Here is a 26,412-nt window from a genome sequence, read left to right on the forward strand (position 1 = left end):
GAAAGCTCTGACTTTAATAAAGGCATGAAGCAAGGTGATAATCTCTCCACTGTCCTATTCAATATAGGCCTGCATAGTGTAGTAAATAAAATCAACAAAAGAGGCACCATATTTATGAAAACTAGCCAGACATGAGAATATGCTGATCACATTGCTATAGTAGGAAGAAATATCAATACACTCCAAGAAACATACAGGGCAACAGAAACAGAATCCTTATAAATTGGCCTCATAGTGAATGAAAACAAAACAAAGTATATGGTAATGTCACAATCTGAGGCCAGAAGAACCCCTAAAAACCTAAACATCAAGTGTCCTCTTTTAACTGGTTGGGAGCCCAATAACAAATGATAACAGTATTGGAAAGGCTATAAAGGAAAGAATACAAGCAGGAAAAAGAGCTTACTTTGCAAATACGCAACTTTTCAGAAATAGCCTTGTTACAAGACAAACAAACTGCTAAATATATTTCCCTAGTCCACCCAGCTATCACATACGTGTCAGAAGTATGGATGTTGACAGAATATGATAAAAATGTAATAAGAACCTTTGAGTGGAAAATACTATGCAAAATCTATGGGCCAATAAGGGAGGAAGAAGGCTGGACTATATGCTACAATGCCGAAGTACAAGAGTTAATACAAGGTAGGGACAAAGTAAAATTTGTCAAATCACAGCGAATACAGTGGCTAGGATACTTGGAGAGAATGGCAGAGGATAGAATTCCAAAGAGAATGATGAAAGGTGTGATCCATTCAGCTAGGCGAAAAGGGAGACTTAGAAGAAGATGGATTGATGACATAATAGTGGATCTCATCAGTATGGGAGTCCGGGGGTGGAAAAGAGCAGCAAATAACCGAGAAGTGTGGAGGAATATCGTTGAAGAAGCCAAGGCTCACTAAGGGTTGTAGTGCTACTGAAGGAGAAGAAGAAGAAGAAGAAGAAGAAGAAGAAGAAGTGTGCATGCTACAGTAAGACAATTTTACACAAAAAGAATGGATGTGCTCATGGTGTATGATAATGTCAGTTAACAATGGAAAACAGATGGCAGTTTGCAAAGAGTTGTTTATAGCAGTAAAATTTGCATCTTCTTCTTTCATTAGGTATAATGCTGCATAGCTGGTTTCTTCTTCTTCTTCTTCTTCCAACTGTGCTGACTGCTACCATTTTTCTTCTTCTTGATTGTCCCAATTATTTTCATCCTCTTGATTAGTACATACGCAGGGTGTATCTAAATTCCCTATACAGACTTTGAGGGCAGGTTCCTTATGCCATAACATGAAAACAATGTCTAGTAAACATGAACTCCTAAATGCATGCCTTAAAAACTATGAGCACTTGATTATCTTCAATACTGTGAAAAAATCTCTTCTACTGCAAGCTTCTTTGCTTCCCATACTTAGGGATGAGGTAGTATAGACCAAAACAAGAAAAAATAGTCCAGTAAACATGGACTCCAAAATGCATACTGTAAGAACTAAGCACACTTGTTCGTCATTGATACTGTGAAATACTTTTCTACTGAACAAGTGCTCATAGTTCTTAAAGTACACAGTTTAGGGCCCATGCACAATTTTTTTCTCGTTTTGGTATAAAGACAACAAAATGTTCATAGCTCTCAAGGCACTCATTTTAGAGCCCATGTTTACTGGATATTTTTTTCTTGTTTTGGTGTAATGAACCTGTCATCAAAGTCTGTAAATGGAATTTAGTTACACCCTGCACATCTTTTCCACATAAAAATGTATTCCAGTGCATCCAACTGATTTGTCCATTTTGCCCCATAGACACACGTACAAATTTGTTATACTTTTTATTCAATGTTTATTTCTACATATATACACCGAAGCGCCAAAGAAACCGGTATGGGCATGCATATTCAAATACAGAGATTTGTAAACAGGCACAATAGGGCGCTGCAGTCGGCAATGCCCATATAAGACAACAAGCGTCTGGTGCAGTTGTTGTATCGGTTACTGCTGCTACAATGGCAGCTTATCAAGATTTAAGTGAGTTTGAACATGGTGTTATAGTCAGCAGACAAGTGATGGGACACAGCATCTCTGAAGTAGTGATGAAGGGGGGATTTTCCTCTACGACCATTTCACGAGTGTACCGCAAATATCAGGAATCTGGTAAAACATCAAATCTCCGACATCGCTGCAGCCAGAAGAAGATCCTGCAAGAACAGGACCAATGACTGAAGAGAATCATTCAACGTGACAGAAGTGCAACTCTTCTGCAAATTGCTGCAGACTTCAATGCTGGACCATCAACAAGTGTCAGTGTGCAAACCATTCAACAAAACATCATCAATATGAGCTGAATGGCCCACTCTGTACCCTTGATGGCTGCATGACACATAACTTTACGCCTTGCCTGGGCCCGTGAATACCGACGTCGCACTGTTGATGACTGGAAACATGTTGCCTGGTCGAGTGAGTCTCATTTCAAATTGGATTGAGCGGATGGACGTGTATGGGTATGGAGACAACCTCATAAATCCATGGACCCTGCATGCCAGCATGGAACTGTTCAAGTTGGTGGAGGCTCTCTGTGATGATATGGGGCATGTGCAGTTGGAGTGATATGGGGACCCTGGTATGTCTAGATATGACTCTGACAGGTGTCACATACGTAAGCATCCTGTCTGATCACCTGCAACAATTCATGTACATTGTGCATTCTGATGGACTTGGGCAATTCCAGCAGGGCAATGAGATGCCCCACACATCCAGAATTGCTACAGAGTGTCTCCAGGAACACTCTTCCGATTTTAAACACTTCCACTAGCCACCAAACTCCCCAGACATGAACATTACTGAGCACATCTGGGATGCCTTGCTACGTGCTGTTCAGAAGAGATCTCCATGCCCTCGTACTCTTATGGATTTATGGAGAGCCCTGCAGGATTCACGGTGTGAATTATCTCCAGCACTACTTCAGACATTAGTTGAGTCAATGCAACATCGCGTTGCAGCACTTCTGTGTGCTCGCAGGGGTGCTACATGATATTAGGCAGGTGTACCAGTTTCTCTGGCTCTTCAGTGTAATTCTGTTTGATCCTGTGTATTTTGGTAAAATTGCACCATGTTTCTCCTTCTAACTTTCTTTTTTAAAATTTCTGTCAAGTGTGTCATCATCATAACTGTATCTTTAGAGTTTGTTACCAATGTCCAATACTTCTTGGAATGATTAAAGATAATCCAAGGCACTGAACAACTTTACACTTTTGGTCTGCTTATTATCGATTATTCTTTTGCATGTTAGTAGGTTCTAGTACTCTTACTACTTTGATTTTAGTTCTACGATTTAAACACTAACATTATGTGCCATTGCTATCAAATGGTGTTGATGAGCAGCACTTTGTAATAATAGTTCCTCACTGACAGTTTGCAAAATCAAGGTGCACCTTTAAAATTTTGCTTTTGGTTGAAGAGATCTGTGACAGAAACTTGGAAAATATCAGAACAAGTATCCAAAGGAGAATTTTATTCTCAACAACTTCATTTTTGTGATTCGAAAAGTTTATCAAACATCACATTCCTAGTATAAAACACTTGGTGTACTTCACAAACATGATGAAACATTTCCCATTGTAGCACAGTTATCATTTTCATGGTCGCATACTCGTTTAAATTGGCCATTGAGGAAGGATATTAAAAATGCTATGTCAGAACAGAGCCAGGTGAGAAAGAATGCCAGGAGTTTTGGAGCCAGGCATGATCTACTTCAATCCTATCATTACTGGTAATGAAAGTTGGCTCCATCTTATGACCATGAAAGCAAACTTCCATGTATAGTTTAGAAGTTACCTAAAGCAGCAGCCATAGAAGAAAATCAGCAATAACTTTCCCACTGATGCAATAGCTGCGGGGCGGGGAGGGGAGGGGAGGGGAGGGGAGAGGAGAGGAGAGGAGAGGAGTAGTATGTAAGGAAGGACTAGTAAGTGCATTGGTGGGTCAGAAGGTGTGTGCATGCTGGACCAGGGGCAGGGAAGGGGATAGGCTGGAGGAGGGCATGGACTAGCAAGGTTGAGGCCAGGGGGTTTACGAGAATGAAGGTTATGTTACACGGTGAGTTTCTCCCACCTGTCCAGTTCAGGAAAGTTGGTATTTGCGAGAAGAATCCAGATGGCACAGGCTGTGAAGCAGTCATTGCAGTGAAACACATTTTGTTGGATGGCATGTTTAGTAACTAGGTGATCCAGCCTTCTCTTCGCCACAGTTTGACAGTGGCAATTCATGTGGATAGACAACTTGTTAGTTGTCATGCCCCCCTACAGTGTGGTGCAGTGGTTACAGCTAAGTTTGCAGATGACATGGCTGCTTTCACATGTGGCCCTGAATTTGATGGGGTAGGAGATACCGTGACAGGACAGGAGTAGTTGTAGGGGGAGGGAGGACGTATGGGACAGGCCTTGATTCTGGGTCTCTTGCAAAGATATGTGCCATGAGGAGCAGAATGGGTGAAGGACAGACAAGGATACTGTGTTGGTTGGGTGGGCAGAGAAATACTAGTATGGGAGTGGTGGAGATGATTAGCGAGAAGGATATTTCTCATTTCAAAGTAGGGTAGAGATAGCTGAAAACCTGGCGTAGAATGTGATTCAGCTGCTCTAATCCTAGAATCCTAGGTGGTACTGAGTCATAAGTAGAGTGCCCCTTTGTGGCCGACTGTGGCTATGTGGGGGATGTAGATGACTCAGGAAGACAAGGCACAGGAGATCTGTTGCTGGCCGAGGCTGAAAGGATAATTTCAATCTATGAAGGCCTCAGTCAAAACCTTGGCACATTTGGAGAGGGAGTGCTCATCGTTACAGATGCAACCACCACAGGTGGCCATGCTATACGGAAATGACCTCTTGGATGGAATGTGAGACAGCTGTTGAAGTCGAAGTAGTGTTGGTGCTTGCTAAGTTAGATGTGGATGGAGCTACTGATGTTGCCATCCTTGAGGTGAAGGTTGACATAAAGGAAGGCAGCTTGTTGCTCTGAGGACGACCAGGTGAAGCAAATGGGGGAGAAAATGTTGAGGTTATGGAGGAATGTAGATAGGGTGTTCTCACCCTTGGTCCACATCGTGAATGTACATCAATGAATCTGAACCAAGTAAGGGGTTTGGGATTCAGGATGGTTAGGAAGACTTGCTCTAAATGTCCACAAATATGCTAACCTAGTATAGGATAGTGCCATGTAGGTGTCCATTGCTGTATCACAGATTTGTCTGTAGGTGAAGCCTTCAAAGGAGAACTAACTATGGGGAAGAATATGGCAACATGGTGACCAGGAAGGATGTTGTAGGTTTGGAGTCAGTTGGGTGTTGGGATAATGCGCAATGGGATAGGTAGTGTTTGACAACAGCAAGGCTATGGGTATTGGGAATATTAGTGAGGAGGGAGATGGCACCGACATTCATAAGAAGGGCAGGTGGTTGCAAAGGAATAGGAACTGTGGTGAGCCAGTGCAGGAAATGGTTGGTGTCTTTTATATAGGAGGGAAGGTTATGTGTAATAGGCTGAAGGTGTTGGTCCACAAGAGCAGAGATCTACATCTACATCCATACTCCGCAAGCCACCTGACGGCGTGTGGCGGAGGGTACCCTGAGTACCTCTATCGGTTCTCCCTTCTATTCCAGTCTTGTATTGTACATGGAAAGAAGGATTGTCAGTATGCTTCTGTGTGGACTCTAATCTCTCTGATTTTATCCTCATGGTCTCTTCGCGAGATATACGTAGGAAGGAGCAATATACTGCTTGCCTCTTCGGTGAAGGTATGTTCTCGAAAGTTTAACAAAAGCCCGTACCGAGCTACTGAGCGTCTCTCCTGCAGAGTCTTCCACTGGAGTTTATCTATCATCTCCGTAATGCTTTCGCGATTACTAAATGATCCTGTAACGAAGCGCGCTGTTCTCCGTTGGATCTTCTCTCTCTCTTCTATCAACTCTATCTGGTACGGATCCCACACAGCTGAGCAGTATTCAAGCAGTGGGCGAACAAGCGTACTGTAACCTACTTCCTTTGTTTTTGGATTGCATTTCCTTAGGATTCTTCCAATGAATCTCAGTCTGGAATCTACTTTACCCTCGATCAACTTTATATGATCATTCCATTTTAAAACACTCCTAATGCGTACTCCCAGATAATTTATGGAATTAACTGCTTCCAGTTGCTGACCTGCTATTTTGTACCTAAATGATAAAGGATGTATTCGCAGCACATTACACTTGTCTACATAGAGATTCAATTGCCATTCCCTGCACCATGCGTCAATTCGCTGCAGATCCTCCTGCTTTTCAGTACAATTTTACATTGTCACAACCCCTCGATACACCACAGCATCATCTGCAAAAAGCCTCAGTGAACTTCCGATGTCATCCACAAGGTTATTTATGTATATTGTGAATAGCAACGGTCTTATGACACTCCCCTGCGGCACACCTGAAATCACTCTTACTTCGGAAGACTTCTCTCCATTGAGAATGACATGCTGCGTTCTGTTATCTAGGAACTCTTCAATCCAATCACACAATTCGTCTGATAGTCCATAGGCTCTTACTTTGTTTAGTGAACGACTGAGGGGAACTGTATCGAACGCCTTGCGGAAGTCAAGAAACACGGCATCTACCTGTGAAGCCGTGTCTGTGGCCCTCTGAGAGTGTATATGTGGAAAAAAACATTCCTGGATTTCTCTCAGATTTCCCAGTCAAAAATACACTTTTTTCCAGGTGTAAATACACTATATCCCTGGTGAAAATACATTTTTTCAGTGTTAAGTGACTATATATTTTCTCTCTCCAGCTGTAAAACTTATTAGTTCTTATACTATTAGTTATTATTAGTTTTTATACGCCAGTATAGAATTCCCGGCACTTTAGGAATTGAAACACAGTAAAAAAAACAATGTGTTTTTGAAAGATCTTTGATGCACAGTGACATTTACATTGAATATTTTTGTTTTATGAAAGTATAAACAGGAATTCCACCAACTACAGCAATTGAAAGTTTACCAAATACAGCAAGGTAGCTTCCAAAGCATTGAAATCGAGATTGCAATGCACTTTTGTCAGCCAATCCTAGCTTGTGGCATGTGATATCGGCAGCCAATGATAGCAGATATTTAGAGCATAGGACACGTGATTTAGCCAGCCAACAGCAATACCACTTTTAAGTAGTGTGAATACACAAATAGGAAAAGCTAATGGTTTAAATTGATATACATACAGCATAGCTACAAGAAAAGCTAAGGTTTCACATATAATATTGGTCATCAAAAGTTTTTTGCCGTTTTTTATCTTTCCCTAAGGGTATGGTTAGGCAGAGTCCTAGGAGCACAGCTCAAAGTGCAGCAGCTGAATATTTTCAAGTACGATTATAAATTTCACTGCTGTGCACCGAAAATTTTACGGGCTACCTGGTCGAGTAAGTGTTCCTTCGAGCACTAAGTCTTTTCATTAGAAAAGCCAATTATACGTGAAATTACTGAAGAACTTACTTCACACTTTTTTTTTAAAGATAATTATACTTTTTGTGATTGTTGTTGTGTAACTTGTAATCTAAGAAAGAACTAAAATAAAAATGAAAAACTAACCTTGAAACTTGGTCTTTTTTAGCATGATTCTTTAAGATACATCAAATACAAATGTACCTGTAAAATTTTAAATAATGGTCTTCTGGGCCCAAAGTTTTTCAATGTGGCTGGTTCTCAGTGTTAAGTTTTGAATGGGAGTCTAATGCTCTGTGATTTAAGAAATTTGTTGCATATTCTCACACATAACATAATTCATCTTGTGTAAAAGGAAATTTACTCTGAAAGTAACACTTCTCAATCCACAATTCACAATATTTTCCCGTGACTGTTAGAAATGTAAATAGCTGCGTTCATCAAAATGAGGCCCATGAAAAAAATGTTGCTATTAAGTAATGCATGGTCTTTGACACATTTTGCTGTCGGGAGACGTCTGTGTGTGCACTGTATTTTGTTGCAATAAATTGTGCATTTTCTTTGCAACTAAAGCTTTATTTTGGTGTTATTCTCTCGTTTATGTTCTATTGCTGCAGTATTATTCTGCAGTAGTGGGCTATATAAAAATTTAATTGAAAACTAAAACAAATATATATTTCTGGAATTCTAAAAAATTCCCAGGTTTTCCCCAGATTTCTCCTGGATGAATAAATTCCAGCATTTTTCCCAGATTTCCCAGTTGTCTTGGGGCATATACACCCCGAGAGATTCTCTCTGTGAGGGCACAGTAACCAGCCACAATGGGCTGTCCTGGGTCATTGTGTTTATGAACTTTAGGAAGCATGCAGAAGATAGAAGAGTGGGGGAGGGGGCGGGGAGTAGTGGGGATGATTAGAGAGGCGGTCTCAGGGTAGAGATTCTGGGATGGACCAAAGAATTTGAGGAAGGAATGGAGATACTACTGGATTTCTGGAATGCAGTCACTAGGGCAGGGCTTGTTGGTGGATGTATCTGACAGCTGATAGAGTCCTTTTGCCAGGTAAACACTGCAGTTCATAATCACTGTGGTGGATTCTTTGTCGATAGGTAGGATTATAGGTTGAGGTCAGTCTTAAAGTGGTGTAATGTGTTATTTTCTGTGGATGTGATATTGCTTTCCTTGAAGAGAGATTTATATAATGATAATGAGGAAAGGTTAAAGGTTAGGAAATTCGGGAAAGTTAACAACTGGTGATTTGTGGGCAGTGGATGGCAGTTGGACAGAGGAGTAAACTGAGGCAGGGTTCAGTATTGGTTTTGAACTGAGTGCGATTCGTAGCATTAATGATGAAAACCTGTTTACAATGGAGGGACCAGGAGAAGGAGAGAGGTCTTGCTCGAATCACCCCAGCATGATTTAATTTGGGAGTAGTGCAGAAGTTAAGGCTTTTGAAAAGGACTGATACTTCTGTGGGACTGCAGCTTTTGGAGGACAGGTTTGTGACTGTGTTGCAGATCTGTTTGGGCTCTGGGTTCTGTAGTGTGGCGGGTGGTAAATGTAGTAGGTCTGCAAGGCAGTATTTGACAGCTATGCGGGAATGTGGGGGAGGCTTGATGAAAGCTCTAGTAGTGGTGGTGGAAATTGGTCCAAATCGGGAGTATGAGATGAACAGATCGGACAATTTTTTGGGAAGACATTGTGCATGTTGCTCTAGTTCCTGGAGGGAAAAGATTTCAATGTTGGGAGATGAGATGCAGAAATTTGGGATTGAAGAGCAGGAGAATCTTACAGATGGAGAGGAGGTAGTGCAAGGTGGTTTGGGCTTGACTGATATGGTTTGCAAGACTAGGTTGTTGTGGCTATTCACTGATGGAATTTGAACAGATAGAGGTAATTGTGGATGTAGGTGTTGCAGCTGGATATGGGTAATGTATTGGTCAGGGCATGAGGTAGGCAACAATGCAGGAACAGTATGTGAGGCTGGGTTCTGGCTAGGGGTATGGAAACTTTTCTGTATTGGCACAGATGGAAGGAGCAGGTCAGCCACCCCCATATACCCACAGTAAAGCCACAATGTCAAATGGTGCAAGATGTTTGAAATTCTGAGGAAAATAGGGGTAAGGTATAGGGAGAGATGAGTAATATACAACATGTATAAGAGTCAAGAGGGAATAATAAGAGTGGAAGACAAAAAACGAATTGCCCCTACTATTCAATCAATATATTGAAGAAGTAATGATGGAAATGAAAAAAAAGTCCAAGAGTGGGATTAAAATTCAAGGTGAAAGGACATCAATGATAAGATTCGCTGATAACATTGCTACCCCTGTGAAAGTGAAGAAGAGTTATGGGATCTGTTGACGGAATGAATGTTCTATTGAGTACAGAATATGGATTGAGTGTAAATTGAAGAAAGACAAAAGTAACGAAAAGTAGCAGAAATGAGGACAGCAAGAGACTTAACATCAGGACTGACAGTCACAAAGTAAATGAAGTTGAGGAATTCTGCCATCTAGGCAGTAAAATAACCATTGACAGACAGAGCACGGACATCAAAAGCAGAATAGCACTGTCAAAATAGGCATTCCTGGCCAAGAAAAGTCTCCTAGTATCAAACAAAGGCCTTAACTTGAGGAAGAAATTACTGAGAATGTATGTCTGGAGCATGGCAGCAAAACATGGACTGTGGGAAAACCGGAACAGAAGAGAATCAAAGCTTTTGATACGTGGTGCTACAGACAATAAGGACAGAGGCAGTTCTACGAAGAATTGGAGGTGAAAGGAATATATGGGAAACACTGATAAGAAGGGACAGGATTTTAGGGCATCTGTTAAGATATTGGGGAATAACTTCCATAGTACTAGACGGAACTGTAGTGTGTAAAAACTGTAGAGGGAAACAGAGATTGGAACACATCCAGCAAATAACTGAGGGCGTAGGTTGCAAGAGCTACTCTGAGATGAAGAGCTTGGCACAGGAGAGGAATTCATGGCACGCCCCATCAAGCCAGTCAGAAAACTGTTGACTCAAGAAAAGCAGACAGACAGACAGAAAGTGAGAATGAAAACAAAACACAAAGCAGCACTCCTCTTGTGACTCGGTATTACCCGTGACTGGAGGAGCTGAATCATATTCTCCGCCGGGTTTAGACTCATTCGCAGCCTGCTCTGAAATGAGGAATATCCTACCCACTATCCCCTCCACACCTCCCACAGTAGCATTCCTTTGCTCACCAAACCTACACAATAGCCTTGCCCATCCTACACAACACCTGCTCCCAGCCCCTTGCCTCATGGCTCATATCCCTGCAATAGGCCCAGATTCAACACACATTCCATACATCCTCCCACTGCCACCTACTCCAGTCCTTTCACTGGCATCTCCTACACCATCAAAGGCAGGGCCATCTGTGAAAGCAGCCATGCCATCTATGGGCTTAGTTCCAACCACTGTGCCACACTCTAAGTGGGCACGATGACTAACAAGCTGCCTGACTGTATGAATGGCCACTGCCAAACTGAGACCAAGGGACAGCTGGACCACCCAGCCGCTAAACGTGCTGCCAAATGCAATATGCCTAACTTTAATGACTGCTTCACAGCCTGTGCCATCTGCATTCTTCACACCAACACCAGCTTTTCTGAACTGCACAGGTGTGAACTCTCCCTACAACATATCCTGAAACCCTTGCCCTCAACCTTCACTAGTCTCTGTCCTCCTACAGCCTACCCCCTTTCCCTACTCTTAGTCCAGTACACACACACACACACACACACACACACACACACACACACACACACACACACACACACACACGTTTTATCCCACCAATGTCTTATATTCCACCCCCCCCATCCCCCTCCCCCCACACTGTGCACACAGCACCCCCTCTTGCTGCTGGACCTAGTAACTCTATCCTGCCCCATAAACATGCCTGCATGATCCCACAGGCAGCACTAGCATCTTCCCTCACCCCTACCGTGCTATCCCTCCCCCTTCTGCCCCATGCCACCTCCTCACCCCCACTATCCAACCCAGCTACAATAAGCTGCACACATAAGACACAATTGCAGTTGGGTATGAGGGCCTGGTGACAGTGGCCATATGTGCGAGTTGTTCTGTGAATGTGTGAGTGTTTTACTTCAGAAGACTTTGTCTGAAAGCTGTAAATATTTTTAGTGTTCTTTTTCATTGTGCCTGTCTGCTACTCAAAATCACCTCTACCAATCTCATTTGCTTTCAATCATTCTGCTGAGCATGTTGCTTCTTGTTGAATCTTACAGATCAAAACTGTAAGCCTGGACACTAAATTCAAGACCTTCCCTCCGATGGGCAATACTTCTGCCAACTGAGCTAATCAGGCACTACACACGGCTCACTGCACAGCTTCAACTCTGCCATGTCTCTGTCATACTTTCCACGTTTCAGAAAAGCTCTCCTGCATTGATTGCCATTCTAGCGGTCGAAAGAGGGTATAATTTCTTTTAGGATTGCTAGTCTCGCATGATATACAGGACAGCTTCAATGAAGTTTGGGTAGTTGGAGAGCAGTATGGACAGAATTGAAACTACGAGGACAGGTCTTGAGCTAATGTCCATGCAAACATAGTGCAGAATATATTACTTCATACCAGAGGGTATTTGTTATTTGCTTTGCTAAACACCAACTAGTATACTCATATCCACAGAAACTTTCATAATATTTTGGAGACAAACATTCAATGCACTAAGCTCATGAGTTCCAACTTTGACAAACGGGCTACATGGTGTCTTCTAGGAATGTCTGACGAAATAGTACAATCTCCAGCTGACCAACTACCGCTATCTCCCAGGTAGGTACTGAACCAATGTAGACAGATATTATTTTCAGAAGCACTTTTCAAGCTATGGAAGAAAGGTAAGCATTATGCATACTGCTTACTGATTTTTCTTTGGAAAATCACATCATTAACATGCTACTTTTCTTTTTATCTCTCTCTAGTATGAAATTTCATTCAGTACTAGAAAGATTTCTTGATAACTAAAATGTTCTCTTCCTCAGTGCTAAGTATTTAGGTTCTACAGGAAGCTAAAGAAAAATTTAAAATCCACAGTGAAGTTGTGACAGAGCAAATTTAATACAACACTTGTATACCGAAATAACTTGCATTTTACAAATTACCAGCTTAAATTCCACCGTCTGGAAAGGGGGATGAGAGAGAGAGGGAGGGAGAGAGTACAGGGAGAGGGAGAGGGAGGGGGTGTTAAGGTGCTTTGGACCTCTGGAGGCAAGATTTGCAATATCAAACAGTTACAGCCTCTGAAACAACAACAGCTGATACTCACTAAAATTAGTTCACAGAGCATGTTAATATCTAAAAGTGCTACATAATATTAGATTAAAAACACTATTACAAGCAAATATCAAGGATCAACTTCTGTGATATCAAAGGAAACATAATTACCCATTTCAATTTGAGGACAGAATTAATTGTCCAATACCTGAATGTCAAATAATGGAAAATCCAGGAAGAAATGTAACAATATTATGAGAAGGAAAGTTGCTACTCACCATAAAGCAGAGATAGATAGGCACGACAAAAAGACTATCACAATTAAAGCTTTCAGCGATTAATGCCTTAATCAACAATACATACACACATGAACACACACACACACACACACACACACACACACACACACACACACAAACGCAACTCACACATGACTGCAGTCAGAGGCAACTGAAACCACACTGAGAGCAGCAGTACCAGTGCATGATAGGAATGGCGACTGGGTGGCGGTAAGGAGGAGGCTGGGGTGGGGAGGGGGAGGAATAGTATGGTGGGGGTGGCAAACAGCGAAGTGCTCCTGTTTAGATGTAGGGCAGGGGAGAGGTGGGGAGGGGGGAGGGAAGTGCAAAAAAGGAGATAAATAAATTAGACTGGGTGTGGTGATGGAATGACGGCTGTGTAGTGCTGGAAAGGGAACAGGGTTGTGGCCAGGAGAGTTATGGGAACATAGGATGTATTGCAGGGAAAGTTACCACCTATGCGATTCAGAAAAGCTGGTGTTTGTGGGAAGGATCCATACGGCACAGAATGTGAAGCAATCACTGAAATGAAGGATATCATGTTTGGCAGCTTGTTCAGCAACAGGGTGGTACACTTGTTTCTCAGTCACAGTTTGTCGGTGACCATTCATGTGGACAGACAGCTTGTTGGTTGTCATGCCTACATAGAACGCAGCACAGTGGTTGCAGCTTAGTTTGTAGACCACATGACTGGTTTCACAGGCAGCCATGCCTTTGATGGGATAGGTGATGTTAGTGACCGGACAGGAGAAGGTGGTGGTGGGAGGATGTATGGGACAGATCGTGCACCTCGGTCTATTACAGGGGTATGAGCCATGAGGTAAGGGACTGGGAGCAGGGGTTGTGTAAGGATGGATTAGTATACAGTTTAAGTTCGGTGGATGGCAGAATACCACTGTGGGAGGAATGGGGAGGCTAGTGGGCAGGACATTTCTTATTTCAGGGCATGATGACAGGTAGTCAAAACCCTGGCGGAGAATGTAAGTCAGTTGCTCCAGTCCTAGGTGGTACTGAATTATGAGGGGAATGCTCCTCTGTGGCCAGACAGTGGGACTTTGGGAGGTGGTGGGAAACTGGAAAGATAAGGCACAGGTTATTTGTTTTTGTAAGAGGATGGGAGGATAATTATGGTCAGTGAAGACTTCAGTGAGGTCCTTGGTATACTTTGAGAGGGACTGCTTGTCACTGCAGAAGCGATGACCATGGGTGGCTTGGGGACTTCGGGACTTCTTGGTATGGAACGGGTGGCAGCTGTAGAAGTGGAGGTATTGCTGGTGGTTAGTAGGTTTGATGTGGATGGAGGTACTGATGTAGCCATCTTTGAGGTGGAGGTCAACATGTAGGAAGGGGGCTTGTTGGTCTGAGTAGGACCAGATGAAGCAAATGGGGGAGAAGTTGTTGAGGTTCAGGAGGAATGTGGGTAGGATGTCCTCACCTTTGATCCAGATAGCAAAGATGTCATCAACGAATCTGAAGCAGGTGAGGGGTTTAGGATTCTGGATTTTTTGGAAGGATTCCTCTAGATGGCCCACGAATAGATTGGCACAGGATGGTGCCATGCAAGTGCCCATAGCTGTACCCTGGATTTGTTTGTAGGTAATGCCTTCAAAGGAGAAGTAATTGTGGTTAAGGCTATAGTTGGTCATGGCGGCTAGGAAGGAGGTCATTGGTTTGGAATCCGTCGTACATTGGAAAAGGCCATGGGCATTAGGGATCTTAGTGTACAAGGAGGTGGCATCAATAGTGATGAGCAGTGCACCATGTGGTAAAGGGACAGGAACTGTGGAGAGTCAGTGGAGGAAATGGTTGGTATCTTTTATAAAGGAGGTTAGGTTTGTAGTAATAGGTTGAAGGTGTTGGTCTATGAGAGCACAATTTCTCTCAGTGGGGTCATAGCAAATGGCCACAATGGGGCATCCTGGGTGGTTACATTTATGGACTTTAGGAAGCATGTAGAAGGTATGAGTGCAGGGATTGGTAGGGGTGAGTAGAGTGATGGACTCCGGGGAGAGGTTCTGGGATGAGCCTAAGGATTTGAGCAGTGACTGGAGATCCTGCTGGATTACTGGAATGGGGTCACTGTGGCAAGGTTTGTAGGTGGAAGTACCTGACAGCTGGTGGAGTCCTTCCGCTAGGTAATCCTTGTGGTTCAAAACAACAGTGGTGGAGCCTTTGTCCACGGGTAGGATTATAAGGATGGGATCAATTTTTAGATGACACAAGATTTGAACTAAAGAAATTCAGGAAAGGTAACAGGGGATGGTTTGGGGGCAGTGGGGGTGGATCACAGTGGGATGGAGGAGTGAACTGAGTTAGGTAAGATTCAATATTGGTCTTTGCTTGAGCCTGATTGGTAGGGTTGGTGGTGAAAAAGTGTCTCCACTATAGGGACCGGGAGAAGGAGAGAAGGTCTTTAACAAGTCCTGCATGGCTGAATTTGGGAGGGGGGGGGGGGGGGGGGCAAAAGGTGAGGCCTTTGGAAAAGACTGATATTTCTGTGGGGCTGTGGCTTCTGCAGGAAAGGTTCATGACTGTGTTGTGGGTCTATTTAGGTTCTGGATTCTGTGTGGTGGTGGGAGGGAGTTTTGGAGGGTGGGGTAAGTGTAGTAGGTCTGCAAGACAGAGTTTGTCAGCTATGAGGGGACGTGGGGGAGGTTTGAAGGTTGTTGTTGAACTGGTGGACAGTGGAACTCCAAGGTGGGAGGAGGAAGTGAGCAGGATGGAGAGCTTTTTGAAGTGGCGTTGTGCATGTTGCTCAAGTTTCTGCAGAGCAAGAGTTTCAATGTGTGTTATGGGTTCCAGGAATTTGGGATTGCACACCGGGAGAATTTTGCGGATGGAGAGAAGGTACTGCAAGGTGGTTTGGACTTGGTTGATATGGTTTTGCATCCCTACATTGGTGATGGCTACGGATTGGCAGGAATAGATATATGACCCAACCTTTAAATAGAAATAACAATTATAGCACATAAACTATAAGGAGAAGTCACATACAGTCAAGAGTCTAAACTGATTTTTTATCACAGTATGTAAATACAACTCACTGTTTCTAATAGGAAAAGTGCTTCCTCCGGATTGAGGCACTTTATTTGGCCTTGCTGGTGACCAAAGTTTTCCCAGTGTTTCCCAACTGAGTACGTCACAACAGCTACATTCATTTTCTCGTCCCATTCTGCTACTGAGAGGATGCCACTGAAAATTAATTTTTAGGTGACATAGCATGTATTTACCAACAACAACAAGAAATGCAATAGCAATCTCATATCCAGTAGATACTCAAACAACTGTCTATATGACACTCTGATGTGCTATAAACAACAGTAATATCAATTAAGGCTAATGGCTGGTTCAGATACTTATACAAATAGTGTGAGGTAAGCTACATTAAAGAAAAACCATTAAATAAACATAAAACATTGATTTTATCCATACTGGATCAGGGGTTGTGGTTGTGAATGTCAATGTTAAAAAATATATCGGCTCAACTACTTGTCTATAGTGTAAAACACTAAGATTGACGTGTTTCGGAAGTCAAGCTTCCATCATCAGAATAATAAAAAGTAAAGGAACCTGTTAAAACTCGCTAAAATTGAACATGCACCAGGCACAATAAAATTGATAATAATTATGTTTTAAATTTATTATCAATTTTATTGTGCCTGGTGCATGTTCCACTTTAGCGAGTTTTAAAAGGTTCTTTTAATTTTTATTATTCTGAGGATGGAAGCTTGACTTCCGAAACGCGTCAATCTTAAGAGTTTTACACTATAAACAAGTGGTTGAGCCGATATATTTTTTAACATAAACATACAATATTTTATATTTTGTTTTCCATACAATGAGTGCACTTAGTAAATTTACTGCCAAAGAAACAAAATTTAATTGCTTCTTGTGGAGATTAAGTAGAAAGCGTACTTCAGTAACACATATGTTGTTATTGTTGTGGTCTTCAGTCCTGAGACTGGTTTGATGCAGCTCTCCATGCTACTCTATCCTGTGCAAGCTTCTTCATCTCCCAGCACCTACTGCAACCTACATCCTTTTGAATATGCTTAGTGTATTCAGCTCTTGGTCTCCCTCTACGATTTTTACCCTCCACGCTGCCCTCCAATACTAAACTGGTAATCCCTTGATGCCTCAGAATGTGTCCTACCAACTGATCCCTTCTTCTAGTCACGTTGTGCCACAAACTCCTCTTCTCCCCAATTCTATTCAGTACCTCCTCATTAGTTATGTGATCTACCCATCTAATCTTCAACATTCTTCTGTAGCACCACATTTCGAAAACTTCTATTCTCTTCTTGTCCAAACTATTAATCGTTCATGTTTCACTTCCATACATGGGCTACACTCCAAACAAATACTTTCAGAAACGACTTCCTGACACTTAAATCTATACTCGATGTTAACAAATTTCTCTTCTTCAGAAACGCTTTCCTTGCCATTGCCAGTCTACATTTTATATCCTCTCTACTTCGACCATCATCAGTTATTGTGCTCCCCTAATAGCAAAACTACTTTAAGTGTCTCATTTCCTAATCTAATTCCCTCAGCATCACCCGACTTAATTAGACTACATTCCATTATCCTCGTTTGACTTTTGTTGATGTTCATCTTATATCCTCCTTTCAAGACACTATCCATTCCGTTCAACTGCTCTTCCAAGTCCTTTGCTGTCTCTGACAGAATTACAATGTCATCGGCGAACCTCAAAGTTTTTATTTCTTCTCCATGGATTTTAATACCTACTCCGAATTTTTCTTTTGTTTCCTTCACTGCTAGCTCAATATACAGATTGAATAGCATCGGGGAGAGGCTACAACGCTGTCTCACTCCCTTCCCAACCACTGATTCCCTTTCATGTCCCTCGACTCATATAACTGCCATCTGGTTTCTGTACAAATTGTAAATAGCCTTTTGCTCCCTGTATTTTATCTCTGCCACCTTCAGAATTTGAAAGAGCGTATTTCAGTCAACATTGTCAAAAGCTTTCTGTAAGTCTACAAATGCTAGAAATGTAGGTTTGCCTTTCCTTAATCTAACTTCTAAGATAAGTCGTAGGGTCAGTATTGCCTCATGTGTTCCAATATTTCTACGGAATCCAAATTGATCTTCCCCGAGGTGAGATAAGCCTTTACATCCTTACATTTGTCCTCTAGCCATTCCTGCTTAGCCATTTTGCACTTCCTGTCAATCTCATTTTTGAGACGTTTGTATTCCTTTTTGCCTGCTTCATTTACTGCATTATTATATTTTCTCCTTTCATCAATTAAAGTCAATATTTCTTCTGTTACCCAAGGATTTCTACTAGCCCTCATCTTTTTACCGACTTGATCCTCTGCTGCCTTCACTACTTCATCCCTCAAAGCTACCCATTCTTCTTCTACTGTATTTCTTTCCCCCATTCCTGTCAATTGTTCCCTTATGCTCTCCCTGAAACTCTGTACAACCTCTGGTTTAGTCAGTTTATCCAGGTCCCATCTCCTTAAATTCCCACCTTTTTGCAGTTTCTTCGGTTTTAATCTACAGTTTATAACCAATAGATTGTGGTCAGAGTCCACATCTGCCCCTGGAAACGTCTTACAATTTAAAACCTGGTTCCTAAATCTCTGTCTTACCATTATATAATCTATCTGAAACCTGTCAGTATCTCCAAGCTTCTTCCATGTATACAACCTTCTTCTTTGATTCTTGAGCCAAGTGTTAGCTATGATTAAGTTATGCTCTGTGCAAAATTCTACTAGGCGGCTTCCTCTTTCATTTCTTACCCCCAGACCATATTCACCTACTACGTTTCCTTCTCTTCCTTTTCCTACTATCGAGTTCCAGTCACCCATGACTATTAAATTTTCGTCTCCCTTCACTATCTGAATAATTTCTTTTATCTCATCATACATTTCTTCAATTTCTTCGTCATCTGCTGAGCTAGTTGGCATATAAACTTGCACTACTGTAGTAGGCGTGGGCTTCGTGTCTATCTTGGCCACAGTAAGGCGTTCACTATGCTGTTTGTAGTAGCTTACCCACACTCCTATTTTTTTTTATTCATCATTAAACCTACTCCTGCATTACCCCTATTTGATTTTGTATTTATAACCCTGTATTCATCTGATCAAAAGTCTTGTTCCTCCTGCCACCGAACTTCACTAATTACCACTATATCTAACTTTAACCTATCCATTTCCCTTTTTAAATTTTCTAACCTACCTGCCTGATTAAGGGATCTGACATTCCACGCTCCGATCCGTGGAGCGCCAGTTTTCTTTCTTCTGATAACGACGTGCTCCTGAGTAGTCCCCGCCTGGAGATCCGAATGGGGGACTATTTTACCTCTGGAATATTTTACCCAAGAGGACGCCATCATCATTTAACCATACAGTAAAGCTGCAGGCCCTCGGGAAAAAGTACGGCTGTAGTTTCCCCTTGCTTTCAGCCATTCGCAGTACCAGCACAGCAAGGCCGTTTTGGTTAGTGTTAAAAGGCCAGATCAGTCAATCATCCAGACTGTTGCCCCTGCAACTACTGAAAAGGCTGCTGTCCCTCTTCAGGAACCACACGTTCGTCTGGCCTCTCAACAGATACCCCTCCATTGTGGTTGCACCTACGGTACGGCTATCTGTATCGCTGAGGCACGCAAGCCTCCCCACTAACGGAAAGGTCCGTGGTTCATGTCAGTCTGGACATCAAAATCATTGTACCTTGAACATTTTGGCTCTAGAAAGAATGGAAATACTAGGGAGAATGAAACTCAGTGATAAAAATGGCCTATTGTGGTACAAGGAAGAAAAATGATCCAAGAAAACTCACAGAAAATATGAGATACCAAAAAAAAAAAAAAAACAATCATAAACTGTTCATAGTATTATTAAATGCTTCTGACTTTCATAGATGGTTCATATCATGACTCTCACTTCTACGTGTTTTTGATTTTTTGAATGATGTATGTAATTTCTACATTTTAGTAATTCGAGTAGTAGGGATATTAAAGAATTGCACAAGACACTGGTGGTGGCAGACTAAAAACAACAATATTGCAAAATTTTTCCCATAAGGCATTGGAATGATATTGTGGATTTCAATTAGTATGTTGGCACCTAATTTACGCATAGGCTCTACAAATACTACTTCAACTTAAACACCCTTCACTCACAAGGAGCTCTGAATTAAAATCTGGTATCTAAACCACAATTTGATAGAAGTTTTTCACATACAAAATAGTTTGACACAGGTGTGAACATTAATATGAAATGCTACGAAGAGCTGCAGGGCCACCAACACTGCATTTTGTTCCCCACTTCATTGATAAACTTTACATTCAGCCAAATAATCTACACAATGTTATGTTCCATCTCCTTGAAGAACATCATAATAAAGGAAGCTACAGCCTCTTCATTTAAATAAAAGTGCTTTCTTCAAATATTTTCTTTACTCTTACATAGCAAATGCACACATTAGAAAAAGTTTCGCACCTCGGTTCCAAGAGTTCTGGAACCTGTACAGAAAATTGGATTAGAGATCAACATAAACATCATTTCCGCCCTTTTTATTGCTCATGAAAACCATACACTCCATGTTGCACCACCATACAGCGAAACCTTCAGAGGTGGTGGTCCAGATTGCTGTACATACCGGTAACTCTAATACCCAGTAGCATATCCTCTTGCACTGATGCATGCCTGTATTCGTCGTGGCATACTATACTCAAGTTCGTCAAGGCACCGTTCGTCCAGATTGTCCCACTCCTCAACGGTGATTCGATGTAGATCCCTCAGAGTGGTTGGTTGGTCACGTCGTCCATAAACAGCCCTTTTCAATCTATTTCCAGCATGTTTGATAGAGTTCATGTCTGGAGAATGTGCTGGCCACTCTAGTTGAGTGATGTCGTTATCCTGAAGGAAGTCATTCACAAAATGTGCATGATGAGGCACGAATTGTCGTTCATGAAGATGAATGCCTCGTCAATATGCTGCTGATATGGTTGCACCATTGGTTGGAGGATGGCATTCACGTATCATACAGCCGTTACAGCGCCTTCCATGACCACCTGCGGCATACGTCGACCCCACGTAATACCACCCCAAAACAGCAGGGATCCTCCACCTTGCTACACTCACTGGGCAGTGTGTCTAAGGCATTTCAGCCTGATCGGGTTGCTACCAAACATGTCTCTGACAAATGTCTGGTTGAAGGCATATGCGACACTCATCGGCGAAGACAACGTAAGCCAATCCTGAGCGGTCCATTCGGGATGTTGTTGGGCCCATTTGTACCGTGCTGCATGGTGTCTTGGTTGCGAAGATGGACCCCACCATGGACGTTGGGAGTGAAGTTGCACATCATGCAGCCTATTCTGCACAGTTTGAGTTGTAACATGACATCCTGTGGCTGCACGATAAGCATTATTCAACACAGTGGCGTTGCTGTCAGGGGTCCCCTGAGCCATAATCAATAGGTAGCGGTCATCCACTGCAGTAGTAGCCCTTGGGCGGCCTGAGTGAGGCATGTCATCGACGGTTCCTGTCTCTCCTTATTGCGTCCATGTCCGAACAACACCGCTTTGGTTCACTCTGAGACACCTGGACATTTTCCTTGTTGAGAGCCCTTCCTGGCACAAAGTAACAATGCAGACATGATCAAACCGTGGTATTGACCGTCTAGGCATGGTTGAACTACAGACAACACGAGTTGTGTACCTCTTTCCTGGTGGAATGACTGGAACTGATCGGCTGTCGGACCCCCTCCATCTAATAGGTGCTGTTCATGCAAGGCTGTTTACATCTTTGGGTGGGTTTAGTGACATCTCTGAAGAGTAAAAGGGACTGAGTCTGTGATACAACATCCACAGTCAATGTCTATGTTCAGGAGTTCTGGGAATCAGGGTGATGCAAAACTTTTTTTTATATGTGTAATATTCACAGACTGACCAAGCAGATGAATAGGTCACTGTGGTGGCACTCAGATCTGGTTTGCTTGCAAACAGTTGAGAATTTTGTCTGCTGCATGAGCTGCATTGTCATGATGTTAACAAGATGATATTTCTATGTTCAAATTCTTCAAAGCCCACGGCAAGATGGTTTGATGCAAGCAGTGTGTAAAGCCTCATTCATCAGTCACTGTAAAATGGATATTCATAGGAACAACAGTCAGTTATTGGGTTTTCAGGAGGAATAAAGTGATCATTTCTTAGCAGAGCTACAACTCTTTTCAACTTGGTAAGGAAGGCAGTATGATTAAAAGTCACACAGACAATAAATGTGTAAGTGATGGCAAACAATTTTGGACAGAACAGAGATAGCGGAGAAATTCAGCCTTATTCTTTTTAAAGAAACCGTGACAGGGTTCACCTTAATCATTTTAAGGAAATCTAAATCTCTATGAACAACAAATTGTTATATTGCTTTACATTCATAAATGCACAACCACAAATCATCACTAGACAACGTCTCGTATTTTTTCTTAAGAGTTAGCTGTTTGCCTGTTCCGTGGATAATAAGTGTGACTTCTCACTATAATGCTGAATGAGTCAGTTTTACAATTACAGCAAATATTCTCAATGAAAAATATGGAAACATGCTGACCATATGTCATCGGTGCAAGTTTTGAAGCATGAATTGGCACCAAAGTGGGCTACACCAGCCTGTTGCTTTATCAATAAATGTGACATCCAAAGGTCTTAACAAGATCTATATCTAATTGCCTACACTTCTGCAGACAGAGTCAGTTTTCTGAGAATCATACCGTGTCATAATGTAAAAAAACTATACTAGAGGAACCAGTGTTTCAGCCACGGTTACAGTGGCCTTCCTCTGGGTCTAATGATGTGCTTTAGCTGTGTGGAGTTGCTTATATTTTGTCACTGCTATTTACTGCGCACGAAATTGCTTCATACTTTTGAAACGTAGTTGTTATGATTGGTCACTTGAGGCAGAAGAAGCAGGAATTTTATTATATTAAGTTGCTATGGTGGAAGGAGTGGGGATCTGCTGTTGTCTATTGCTTCTTGCATTGTTTGCTATGATTGTTGCTCATCAGTGAATGAGGCCTAGGCTCTAGTTTTCCTCCTACTAGATGTAGGCTGTACAGCAGCAGTTCCTCACTGGTGGCACTCGCATCACATGTTGTTGGTGTGGACTGTTGGACTCTGAGGGCTGGCAGCCGGGATGGGACAAGCTTTTATCTGTCCTCCTTGATTATGTTGTTATGATGTTTTATTATTTCTACGGCTTCTCTGATCTTGCATTTCATCAAACCCACCTATTTGGCCTGTAAGCAGGTTTCATTAAGTTTGAATTCCTTGCCACAGTCTTGCCAGTATTCAACCACTGCAGACTTGCTGTGTTGTCTCAGACAAATTTAGTGCTCATGTTCTTGTATGTGCATTGCTATTGATTTGCCTGTCTCATTAACGTATTCTTCTCCATACTGCCATTTCATCTTGTACACACCTGTCCTTGTGGATATTAACACATCTTGGAATCTTACAGCTGCTATGGGAGACAGGCTGGACACCAATCTCGCGGAGGAGTTTACCACCCAGTCAGTGACATGCTACAAACATTGTGCACACCCTTTTGAGTGCATGTGTTATGTTTCGTGCATCACTTAGGCGCTAAGCATGGATGGCCAAAGAAAGTATGGCAGAGTTCTTCTGCTCTGTGTTGTCATTGGTTGGGTGTACAAATATCTGACCATATGTGTGGGATTCCGATATTTTTGGTGCCCTTGTGTGTTCTTCACTGTTCTGTGTACTTCCACTTCCAGGAATGGAATTGTGCCATTCTTCTCTACCTCAAGCATGAGCTGTGTCTTCCTGTGCAATTTACTCAAATATTCTTGAAACCTGCGTAGCTCCATTTCACCATGAGGTCATATAGCAAACGTACTGTCCACATACTTGAACCAGTATCGTGGGTGTAAAGGAGTGGAACAAAGTGCTGTTACTTCGAAGTTCACCATGAATATATCTGCTGCTAATGGTGATAATAGAGATCCCATTGCTACACCATCTGTCTGCTTGTAGTATTTTTGTTGCCATTTGAAGTACGCTGAAAACAAACATAGCCCAACGATATTGCATATGACCAGCAGGACATACTCTTGTAGGATTCAAGTTTTGTCTACTGGCATGTTTGTGAATAATGACATTATGTCGAAGATGATCATGATGTCCATGGGTAAAATTGTTTCTCCCTTTATGCATTCTATGAAGTGCATTGAGTTCTTCACATAAGAGTCTGTTTTGCCAACTATATGTCTTAGTTTGCAGGCTACATACTTTGCCAAATTGTACGTAAACAAGTTGATATAATTCACTATTGGCCTTAAATGACAATTTTCCTTCTGTGCCTTTGGCACTGCACAAGCTCTAGGAGCAAATTGTACTCCGGGAATGAGGCCCTTGGCTGTGTCAGCGTCAATTCTGGTTTTCTTGACTGAGGCCTGTGCCTTTCAAATTATCACTGCCAAGGGGGGTCTGCCCTTAGTTCATTGTAGATTGGATCTTCTAATGATTCTTTTAGCTTGCCTTCATAAGCATAGTGTCCAAGATGACAGTGTGTGTCCAAGATGACAGTGGCACTGCTTTCGTTTGCCTGTAATATCACTGTACCTGTGCCACTGTTCTTCTTCAATTCTGTGATAGCTGCTCTTACCTCACAGCTAAAGTTGTGTTGCAGGTGGCTTGGCATGAAGTAAAATTTGAAAGGTTTTCTCACTAATTTTCTCTGCTTCTATCACAGATGTTTCCTGAGTGCTGCTTCCACAGACTTGATGATTTCTTCTTTAGGGATCGATTCAAGCATCACAGGAAAGTTTAGTCCTTTATCCGTGTTCTTTGGCCATCCACACACAGTGCCTGAGAAATGCTCAAATCATGACACACGAGCTGAAAAGACTGCATACAACATCCATGGGCAATGGCTATAACCGTAAATCAATCCAAACAGCCATAGCAACAAATAAAAGGAAGCAAGATAGGCAAGAAATCAACAAACTGCAGCCAGCAGTGCACTTAGCTTTCGTGAAATATGTGACTGACCAGACTAGTAAACTCTTTCACCGAGCAGGCACCCAGGCTGTCTACCACAGTAGCTGCAAGATCTAGGGTGTGCTCGACTCCATGAAGGACAAGATAAATGATTTACACATTGCATGTGTGTTAAAGATGAATGTCAGTGTGAAGAAGTATACATCAGTGAGACTGGCAAGCAGATATCAAAATGCATATGAGAACATGAGCGCCACATTTGTATTGGACAGCACACCAAGTCTGCAGTAGCTGAACACTAGCAAGTCTGTGGCAAGGAAATCAAATTTAACGAAACCCCTGAATTGGGCAGGCAAGCAGGTTTGACAAAATGCAAGAGCAGACAAGCCGCAAAAATAAGAAAATATCCTAACAACATGATCAGAGAGGATGGATAAAAGCTTTCCCCATCCTGGCAGGCCGGTCGCAGTGGCCGAGCGGTTCTAGGCGCTTCAGTCTGGAACCGCGCGACCGCTACGGTCACAGGTTCGAATCCTGCCTTGGGCATGGATGTTTGTGATGTCCTTAGGTTAGTTAGGTTTAATTAGTTCTAAGTTCTAGGGGACTGATGACCGCAGATGTTAAGTCCCATAGTGCTCAGAGCCATTTGAGCCATCCTGGCTGCCAGCCGTCAGAATCCAACAGTCTTCACCAACAATATGTGATGCGAGTGCTAAAGTGAGTAACTGCCGCTGCACAGTCTGCATCTAAGAGGAGGAAAACAGGAACCTACACCTCATTCACTGACGAGCACCAATCACAGAAAACAACGCAAGGATAGACAACAGAAAATCACCACTCTCTCCACCGCAGCAATCTAATATAATAAAATTCCAGCTCTTCTGCCTCAAGTGACCAATCACAACAACAACCTTTTAAAATTATGGCATAATTTCATGATCAATAAGCAGGAATGACAAAATAGAGGCAACACCACACAGCTAAAACACATCCCTAGACCTTGCATAAGGCTACTGAAACCGTGTCCAAAATTTTGGTTTCTCCAGTATAGTTTTTACATTATGATGCGGTATGATACTCAGAAAACTTTTATGTCAAAAGGTCTATATGCTTGTGCACAATTTTTTGTTCTGAAGTTCTACATCTATAGCACACGACATTTCCATTATGCCAGTCAATGTGAACTGAATGGCAGAGGGTACTGTTTATTGTACTATGTATTAGGGTTTCTTCTAATTCAATTCAGAGATGGAGTAAAGGAAGAATGAATGTTTGTAAGCCTCTGCGACTATTTTTATCAGCACTATCTCTAGATGATAGACATGTAGTGGCCTGACAAGTAATTGAAGATTCTACCATGACAGATGGTTCTTGAACTTTTTTAATGAGTAGGTTCTCTCATAAGACAGGC

General features: G+C 42.2%; 1 protein-coding gene across 2 annotated transcripts in view; it reads right to left on the reverse strand.

Annotated features, from left to right (window-relative positions):
- The window catches only part of LOC124593712, a 163,640-nt gene that overhangs the window by 94,344 nt on the left and 42,884 nt on the right, over nucleotides 1-26,412 (reverse strand). For both annotated transcript variants that reach the window (XM_047132020.1, XM_047132021.1), the window contains exon 3: nucleotides 16,060-16,207. In XM_047132020.1, coding sequence (XP_046987976.1) covers nucleotides 16,060-16,207 — 148 coding nt within the window. The remainder of the gene's footprint in view (nucleotides 1-16,059; nucleotides 16,208-26,412) is intronic.

The sequence above is a fragment of the Schistocerca americana genome, chromosome 2 (genome assembly GCF_021461395.2).
Source record: "Schistocerca americana isolate TAMUIC-IGC-003095 chromosome 2, iqSchAmer2.1, whole genome shotgun sequence".
Taxonomy (NCBI): Eukaryota; Metazoa; Arthropoda; class Insecta; order Orthoptera; family Acrididae; genus Schistocerca; species Schistocerca americana.